Below are 9,965 nucleotides of genomic sequence, written 5' to 3' on the forward strand. Positions count from 1 at the left end.
CGATGAACATTCAGATGAGCATGACGCATCTATATCTGAAAACCATCTGTCTTCTATATTCTGGTCATCCGAATCCGAACCACTCTGGTCCCTGAAATCCCAAGAAAATGTCATCAATTCACGTTCAGCAGGCTGGGGTTAATGATAAATAGAATCAGGAAAAACACCTGCTCAAGTCTATTGCCACTGTTGAAGGACTTAAGAAACTATCATCCAGTGTGAAATCAAGAGAACTTTTCTGAATTTCTTCTCCACTGCCATAGGAAATGGGTAGTAAAGATATTGCTCCAGGAACCTAAAATTAAAATGTCAAAACAAGGTAGGATTGAAAAGAAGTAACTTCTCGTTAGCTCCAAATACAAAAAAGAAAAAAGGATAGCATATAAGGTCCCTATATAAATCACTTGCATCGTCAGCTCACAGTCAATAAAACCAGAGAATGAGATGCTTCTACAATGCTGAATGGTGGAATATGAAGGAATGCTTACGTGTATCGCAAAACTGACACTATGTACCAGGCATTTAAGATTTTCCGTACATGCACTTTTAGGTCTTGTTAAACCAAGACATCTGCAAGCTACTGTATGAGAGAGACTCCATGATGTTGATTTTCATATTATAATTTATAATGTAGGTTCGAAAATAGATATTTGATGTCATTCAGGACATTAAAACAAGGTTTCAACTGTACTATTAGTAGGATATTAAAATTACCTAGGGAAAAATTGGGTTCACAAGAGTAAAATCACCTATGGCCTATAAAACGAGTGAAGTTAGAACTGGCATAGCAATGAGAGAGTACAATCCGACACAAACAAAAACGACCAAAGCTTCAGAAACAAAAAGAAGAGATCAAGCGCTAATATTGGTAAATAAAAATCAAAAGATGCATGATACCTGCCCAGGAAACAGTTCAAACTTTGTCGAAAAGTCACCAAGTTTTTCCAGCATCCCTTTGTAGTAATTGTCTCTTTTCTTTATCATCACTTCTATATGTAATTTGCTGAAAATTAATGGAGATGGGTACCCTGGACTAGTGGTAGAATAATATGTCCAGCAGGGAAGAAGGTCTGTGTAATTTTTGTGTCTAGATGCAGGAAGATTACACAGTTCAAGAAGTTTTGTAATTACTTGAAGCTGTTGACCAGCCCTTAGTATAGGTACCAATACGCCGTTCAAGAAACATGGAACAAGCCCTCCTTCTCGCTCCTAGGTTGCAGAAAAGGAAGAATCTGATGCCAATGGTTTAAAGATACAAAAATCAAAAATGCAGTAAACGCAAAGAAAATATTACCCTCACGCTTTCCAATGGGGATATTCCAGGCTTATTCCAAGAAAAAGATGTTGGTTGACTGACACATTCCACCATGAACTCCTTGTGAGGATCGTTAAGTTCGGCTTTATATATCCAAGATCTTATAAACTCACAATATGGCTCACATGTTTTAAGGAACAAAAACTTAAGCATAGCACTATGAGCAGGATCAGCAACCTACAACAGAACATGGCGGGAAAAATAGTCAGAAAAAAATATAAACTGTACAAGATCCTGGCTCAGTACATATAGCTTAAGAGAGTGCAAGTTTCAGACTCGTCAGTTTATGTATATCACTTCCTTTTAAACATAATTTGCAGCTATAATCACCATATCAAATGGTCCACATCACAAGGTGCATATAATTATTTAAATGCCACGTACTGATATTCTTTCAAATTTCTTTACAATATGTATAGACAGCAGTAACAAAAATGCAAACTTTAGAGAGTAGAGTACAGAGATGCAAAATTTAAAGACACAAAGTAACCATCACTTAAACGTGAACTGGAAACAACTTAAACGGAAGGTGCCTCTAGGCTACATTAACAAATAACGATGTGCGTCATGAGAGGAAAAATGAGGACAAATACTAAACGGGGAACATAGCGTAGCCTGACCTGTAGTTGGGAATATAAGTAAGTAAGCAGGTCGCTTCCTCTGTAGAACCCATGAAATCGCGTGGTGGCTTCCTTAATCAAACATTCCCAAGGAGAGGTACAATAAGATAGGGATATATCATACAAATAACATATGTTCGCTAGAGCTTCAATCTGTGTTCGTAACTCTCTAGTATGCAGAAAAACTTCCAATAATGTTATATTTGGATGAACGACGTTTTTAAGGCAGCCTAACCAAGACGAACCATGGTCAGACCCATCAACCATGTTTGATGAACGCCTCAGTTCTATAGATGCACATAATGTATCCAGTCCAGATATATAGCCTTCTAGGACCTTTCTCACAGCAATGGCAAAAGCCTGATTAACAAGAGTATAGCAGATCTTGTTATTGGCTTCTTCATTTTCACCAATTTTATAGCTCCCCTGTCCCTGACCAGCTGTTTCCACATCGAAATTCAAACTTGTGAAATAGTCTATGAACTTGTGGAGAAGAAAAACCAAAGAACCAAAGCAGCCTATGTTTCTAAGAATCTGTCCCAGCGCATCAGTGCTTGACAAGCGATGCCACAAGCTCGGAATTTTGTGGTGGGTCCTGTCAGCTGGTTCAGAGCATAATGCAGAAGAGAGCTGTTCTATGCTAATAAGAGAAGATTCAACACCTTGCAGAGCATTAAGGGCCAACCTGACCAAGCTTGATTCCTATGACAAGAAACAAAATGTAAGCAAAGAAATAGTTTCAATTACGCACCACTTGATGGAAAGAGCTAGATTATGAAAGGACTAGATATGTATCTATCTCAATTAAAAACCTAGATCGATTCTAAAGTAACTCATAAAAATTGAAACTTTCCCAAATCCACAATTAGGGTATCCGATCCAAGCCACAGAGATAATAGAAAGAAACAGATTTGATACTCTAACGCAAGTTGCTCTCTTTTTCACAAGTACTAAACTTACAGAGACAGAGGAAGAAGACGAAGGAGTAGCAGAAGCACGACTTGGAGGAAGAGATCGACCACTCTCAGAAGGTAAAGATTCCCAACTTCGCGGAGGAAGGTACGGCTCCTCCACTTGAAGCTTCTCCAGAAGCGAAACGAGGGTCGTCGCCACTACCGGCATTATTATTACTTCTCCCAGTCTCTCACTCCCAATCACAGAACTTTAAACTTGGCCGGAATGGTTTCAACGGCAAAGGGTTTCGTCGAGTCGCTTCTCGAATCCAAAAAAGCAGAGATCTTTCGTCATTGTGATTCCGAAACAAGAGAACCGTAAAATACCCAGAAGCACAAAAGCTGAGTATGATGAGCTTCACGCACACACGCAGTGGAAGGAGGAGGAGGAGGAGGAGGAGGAAGCAAACAAAAGTGAAGATTTTGAAATACAGAGAGAGTGTTGTCGATGAAGAACATTTGGGCCCAATGGGTTTAACTGATATTTTTTTTTTTGTTTTTCTAAGTGAGGGATGATTGATTGTCCAAAGCTCCAAATTGTCTACATTCTTTGGTGACGATTCATACATGAACTAAAAAGAATTGGTCTAAATCTTCTGCATCGAACTAAACGTTAGATTTTTATACTGCATTGTACCGGTACAAAAATAGTTATTTTTATTTATGACAAAGTTAGATTTTTACAGTTTTCTTCATCAGCATTAAAGTTATGCAATTTTTTTTCCTTTTTTAATGTTTTTATATACATTTTATGTTTAATATATGCATTTTATCAAATTATAATGTTGTAATATTATATTTTTATCAAAGTAAAAAATATATATAACTTTAACAATTAATTTGTTTTATTAAAATAAGTCACTAAACTTTCTCCCAAATGACCAAAAATATCTATTTTATATGGTTAGTATGTACCTTTCATATGGACATTATATTGACATAAATAGGTGATTAAATGGTGGCTAAATCACAAATTAAGGAGGGTGTATTGAATTTAGCATTTTAAGTGATTGGTTTAAAATTTATAAATTATATGTTATTCAATCATGAATTTTAATAAGTCTAATGAACTTCAATGTTATTGAACTAATGATTTAAAAAAATATACTTTAAAATCCATTGTTATTGAAAATATACTGATGATTAGAAAGATTTGAGAGGATTTAATTAGTCAAAGATAATTCAAATATCACAGTTTTAGATAAGATTTGAAAGGATTTTATAATAAATCATATCAACTTCCTTAAAATCATTAAATCATATAAAATTTTATTAAAGCTCAGATCTAGGAGTGTCAATCGTGCTGGCCAGCCCGGCCTGGCCCGAAACCCGTAAAGCCCGCATATGTTTGAGCCCGGCCCGAAATATTTCCGAGCCTATATTTCAAAGCCCGAGCCTGACCCCAACAGGGTTACAAGGCTTTTCAGACTTTTTCGGGTTTATCTTACAGATCAATGATTCAAACTTATAAAAGTCTTAAAAACATTGTTTAAAGATGCACTGTAAAACAAATCAATCAAATTTTAATAACTCATCTATATTCACTACAACCAACTCAATTTAAAAGAAAAAAATTAAAACTAAATAAAATTATATACTTTAACCAAATAAAACAATATATAATTCATATAAAATATCATAGATAAAAATTTTAAAAGTATTAAGCATGGTCTGATGATCATTAAGTAAATATGAAAACTATGATTAGAGTTTTAAACTTTATTTACAATAAATCATTAATCAAATATTGCAATCAAATAAAAATATTAACAAAAAAAGTATAAATATATTTGTTAAAAGGCTTTTTGGGCTGATCCGAGCTCGGTCGGGTTAAGCCCAAAAAACCTTATAGCTCAAACGAGCTGAATCCGAAAGGCTCGTTTTTTCTAGACATATATTTTTAAGTCCGTTCTGGACCGGCCCAGGCCAGCCTACGAGCTTTGGCCCTAATTGACATGCCTACTCAAATTATATGAAATACTAGATTCAATACACTTCATAAATTTACATAATAATTGTTGTCTATGTAGTATATCATCTTTGAGTATGTAAAAATAAAATTAATTATGTAAACTAAAATGAAATTAATTCTAAAATATTATTAGAGGCATAAGAAGAATAAAGCGGTAATACCATAATACTAATGTGTAATGACATAAGTTGAAGAAAATGACAATGGCAAAAATAGATTTTAACCACCAAAAAAACAAATAATTAAACACTTGTGTATACGTAACCAATCTATTACAGTATATACTTGTGTGTAATATTAGGGTAACAACCAAGTGTCGATATTTCAACTGATAAAGATTTTTTAGCAAAGTTTAGAGGTCGCTAGTTCGAACCGACGTTTGGGAGGGAATCATATAAAATGTCTTGGTCTATGGCACGTGGGAATATACGGGTCTAAATAGATAAATCAGTAAATACAATAATCTGTTTAGAACACGTAGGCGAATACGTATGCGTGCATATATATGAAGAAAAATAACACGTAGACGTAGACTTAGATGTGAATGTGTGTGTTACAAGTGATTAATTTAATCACGATGGTGAAGTGTGGTGCTATTGGTGTGGAATCTAACCACACTCGTCCCTCTTTTTTTTTTTTTTTTTTTTNTCAACTTTTTCTCTTAATTTATTTTTCTATAATTTATTTGTCAGTGCTTTCCAGTTTAGCAATCCATCTATTTTTTTTTTTATCTTTTTGTATTATGAAAAAAAATATATAAAGTTATACATGTTTATGTTATTTAGCTATTAACTTTTTTGTTTATAATTTTCACTGGCACACGACTCTAATTGCTGGATCAAAAGGATCCTCAATAGACCAGCCGTTACCACTTCATTTATGTTTCTAAAACTACACGTAGTGCTTAATTCCAATTCCAAGGTTTGAAAAATTATGAATCAAAGAAATAAGACAAAAACAAGTGGGTTTTAGTCCAACAAATTTTCAAATATATATATAAGTCACAGGTGTTTATGTTAGTGATGATGATGCCCCACCACATTAATATTATCGACTCCACCACATAATTATTTTTTCGTCCGTAAGAATTATTATACTCAATTACAAAATCTCTCCATAAATAGAGCTCAACGTAGGCGTGTGTTCTCCACACTTCACAGATATTCCTCACTTCCATTTTAACTCTTTCTAATTAATCTAACGAAGATCCAAACCATGGAATCTCACAACACCTTGAACCTTGACATGGAGAAAGATCAAGAAAAGGCTTTCGACTACTCCAAACGAGCTCAATGGCTACGAGCCGCCGTTCTTGGTGCAAACGACGGTCTTGTCTCGACGGCTTCACTTATGATGGGTGTTGGTGCGGTGAAGCAAGACGTCAAAATCATGATCTTAACCGGTTTTGCCGGTTTAGTGGCCGGAGCTTGTAGCATGGCGATCGGAGAGTTTGTCTCCGTTTACTCTCAGTACGACATAGAGAAGGCTCAGATGAAGAGAGAGAGCGGAGGAGGAGGAGAGGTAGAGAAAGAGAAGCTTCCTAGCCCGACGCAAGCGGCTGCGGCGTCAGCGTTAGCGTTTTCTCTCGGGGCGGTTGTGCCGTTGTTGGGGGCTGCGTTTGTGAAAGAGTACAAAGTGAGGATTGGTGTGATAGTAGCGGCGGTTACGTTGGCGTTAGTGATGTTCGGATGGTTAGGAGCGGTTTTGGGGAAAGCACCGGTGATTAAGTCGTCGCTTAGGGTTTTGATTGGTGGATGGTTAGCTATGGCCATTACCTTTGGTTTTACAAAACTCATTGGGTCGCGTGGCCATATGTATGCGTAACTGTGTGTGTTTACAGACATGCATGTGTGACCAAATGCTTCTTCATGTTTCTATGTTACATGCTTGAAGTCAATAAACTGTTAGAAAACAAAAAATGTCTAGTGTTAATCTCTAGATGATTTCCCTTTACAATCTAATAAATTTACAAATATAGTTACTCTCATGAATTCATCAATGAAATTTTAAATCAAATAAATAACATGTTATTATTTAAAACTCATATATATGATTTGCATATTTTAGCTCATCAACTTTATGATCACTAGAAGTAGAAGTTAAACCTACCTAATATGCTTTTAGACTCTACACGAAATCAACCTGTAATTTATTTTAACATTCCTCAATCAATGAGACTTTGAATTGAGTACAACTATTCAAATCACATATCTATCTCAAACCAAATTTGGCTAAAATATAACTTTTTCTTGTTCCACCACAAAGTTTTTCATGCGTCTCCCTTGGTACCCTATAATGTACATTCTTGTATAGTCAAAATTTTGTAACAAAGTGTTATATAACAAGAAAAAGCAATTCCTTTTGTAAATCAATTTTTTTTGTTATGAGTCATTTTGTTAAATTAAGTAATGAATTGATTGAAGTAAAATCGAGATTTAAAATAGGGACAGTGCGTACTAGAAGATTTGAACTAAAGCAAGCACCTAGATGTTAAGAAAAAAAAAAGCAACTTAAAACAAGCCAAAAACTTTAGGAATATAAGAGATTGTTTGTGTCCTAAATCTAACAAATATGATAAGAAAACAAGTGTTATATATGAAATTAATTTCTAGAAAATACCAGAAACAATAAGTACGTGCAAATGGCTCATCAATTTGTAAACCTATACCATAATTTGGATAAACTGAATTCTTGATATTGTGTCACTCGAGATCTATTAATTCCCTTTTAGATTTTTGTATGTAAATTCTTAAATCACATGTTCATGAGCGTGGTCGATCAGTTAAATCAATTTCATGTATGATATATTACGAAATCACTACTAAAGCTGGACCAAAAACTGAAAGGATTCAAAAAGCCTTTTTAATACTTTTATAATAGGCTAATACTTTCAAGTACGAAGAGTTTTAGTAGGGTGTGTCTACAATGAAAATTAATTACTAGTGAAACTATATCTGTATCTTGGGATGATTTGATTATCCTAATCACATAGCAGTTATAATAGGCTAATACTTTCTTTTTGAAGTATACATGTTGGGTGTAAATGGTTGATAGAAATTACAAAGTTTAAAAGTGAATGAACATTCATATAATTTTTTACTACCTGAGAAGAATAAACTGGAAAATGATTTCAACCCATTCAACTTAAAAAACTCATTCATTTACTATTTCATAAAAGATTGAGTTGAATGCTATAAATTTTTTATTTATTTGAAATCAATTTTTCTCAATCAACCATAGGTACCATCATTTACACTTGTTGAGGTTATAGGTAGATAGAGAGTATTATTTAAATAATCAATTTAACAAAGTGTTATTGGTTTTGTGATTTTAGAACTTTTTGAAAACTTTACTCTTATTCAATCTTGAATTATACAGATTGTATTAAAATCATGTGTTATTAGTTCAACATTTATAATAAATTGCTTACATTCATTAAAATTTATATGTTTGACTGAATTGATAGTTTTAGAAATTCAATTGTGCCTTCTTGGATTATAATCATTATAATTCTACATTATTCAAAATCGAAATGATGAACTTAAAATCAGTTTTTAATATATTTTCTTCATATGTGTATTTACTAATCCTAAAAATTGAATTAATAATGGGAACAGAGGGAGTATTATACAAGCTGTCAAAAAAAAAATGAATACTTGATATAGGAAAACAAATAATTAACAGCTAGCCTCATAATTGTTTTGGTAAGTAAAACTCAAAGTTAGAATAGAATTACAATCAGAGATAAGAGGAAATCTGGTGAAGATTCTCTAGTCCACATTTTTGTTTTACAATATAGTAAAAAATATAAAGTACCAAAAAATAACAAAATAACAACAACAACAAAAAAAACAAATACTCAAACAAAATTTCTCCATAAATACAAGTTATCCTAGGCGTGTGTTCTCCACACTTCACCAATATTTCTACTCTTTCTCATTTAACAAAGATCCAACCATGGAATCACACAACAACGTGAACCTGGACGTAGAGAAAGATGAAGAAATGGCTTTTGACTACTCCAAAAGAGCTCAATGGCTAAGAGCCGCCGTGCTAGGTGCCAACGACGGTCTTGTCTCGACGGCTGCACTTATGATGGGTGTTGGTGCAGTGAAGCAAGACGTCAAAATCATGCTCTTGACCGGTTTTGCTGGTTTAGTGGCCGGAGCATGTAGCATGGCGATCGGAGAGTTTGTCTCAGTTTACTCTCAGTACGACAAAGAGAAGGCTCAGATGAAGAGAGAGAGTGGAGGAGAAGGAGATACAGAGAAAGAGAAGCTTCCTAGCCCGACGCAAGCGGCTGTGGCGTCTGCGTTAGCGTTTTCTATAGGAGGGATTGTACCGTTATTGGCGGCTACGTTTGTGAAAGAGTATAAAGTGAGGATTGGAGTGATTTTGGCGGCGGTCACGTTGGCGTTAGTGGTGTTTGGATGGTTAGGAGCGGTATTGGGGAAAGCACCGGCGATTAAGTCATCACTTAGGGTTTTGATTGGTGGATGGTTAGCTATGGCTATTACCTTTGGTTTTACAAAAATCGTTGGGTTACATGCTCTCTGATATGTATGTCTATGTTTATTTATGTAACCAAACACAAGTTAATAATGTTCCATTCAACTCAATAAACTGGGGAAAAAGATTTGGTCAAAGTTACAATATAATAAAAACAATCAAAGACAGACGTCACAATTATAAATTATCTAGTCATCTAAGATCCAAGAAAACCCAAGTTGTTGAGGTAGAAGCAAGAAGTGTGATGTACAAAGGTTTTGCATCGGAGTTGTTCATACGAGTAAATTAAATAATGGATGCAAAGGAAGGTTGGTACTTACATACGGATGCTTAACGTACGACTGCCCTCGAAATGCTTACTACATTGACGGTTTCTTCGCTTCTCCTCAAGGCATTCCAATCCGTCAGCCAAACATGACTTGTTGAAAAGCTATGCGGGTGACATTAGCCGGTACAGATGTAACACATCACTAATTTTGTTCACATAATACATGTTATGTTACGAAGAAACGGTCCTTACGAAAATGTAATTTGGATACAGACAGATAAGGGAGTAACGGGCATTATATATGTATGTTCTCTTAATAGAATTCTCA

General features: G+C 34.7%; 3 protein-coding genes across 3 annotated transcripts in view; 2 read left to right on the plus strand and 1 right to left on the minus strand.

Moving 5' to 3' along the window:
- The window catches only part of LOC104790644, an 8,378-nt gene extending 4,996 nt beyond the window's left edge, over window positions 1-3,382 (minus strand). Inside the window, exons 1-6 of the mRNA XM_010516424.2 lie at window positions 2,896-3,382; window positions 1,936-2,637; window positions 1,295-1,492; window positions 898-1,209; window positions 168-295; window positions 2-91 (exon numbers count right to left, since the gene is read on the minus strand). Of these exons, the coding sequence (XP_010514726.1) occupies window positions 2-91; window positions 168-295; window positions 898-1,209; window positions 1,295-1,492; window positions 1,936-2,637; window positions 2,896-3,057 (1,592 nt within the window). The 5' untranslated portion in view covers window positions 3,058-3,382. The remainder of the gene's footprint in view (window position 1; window positions 92-167; window positions 296-897; window positions 1,210-1,294; window positions 1,493-1,935; window positions 2,638-2,895) is intronic.
- On the plus strand, window positions 5,939-6,841 carry LOC104790645 (vacuolar iron transporter homolog 3). The gene has a single exon (XM_010516425.2). It carries the CDS (start codon window positions 6,076-6,078, stop codon window positions 6,682-6,684), a length of 609 nt encoding a protein of 202 aa, XP_010514727.1. The 5' UTR covers window positions 5,939-6,075; the 3' UTR covers window positions 6,685-6,841.
- Window positions 8,818-9,417, plus strand: LOC104790647 (vacuolar iron transporter homolog 4-like). The gene has a single exon (XM_010516426.1). It carries the CDS (start codon window positions 8,818-8,820, stop codon window positions 9,415-9,417), a length of 600 nt encoding a protein of 199 aa, XP_010514728.1.

The sequence above is a fragment of the Camelina sativa genome, chromosome 6, assembly GCF_000633955.1.
Source record: "Camelina sativa cultivar DH55 chromosome 6, Cs, whole genome shotgun sequence".
NCBI lineage: Eukaryota > Viridiplantae > Streptophyta > Magnoliopsida > Brassicales > Brassicaceae > Camelina > Camelina sativa.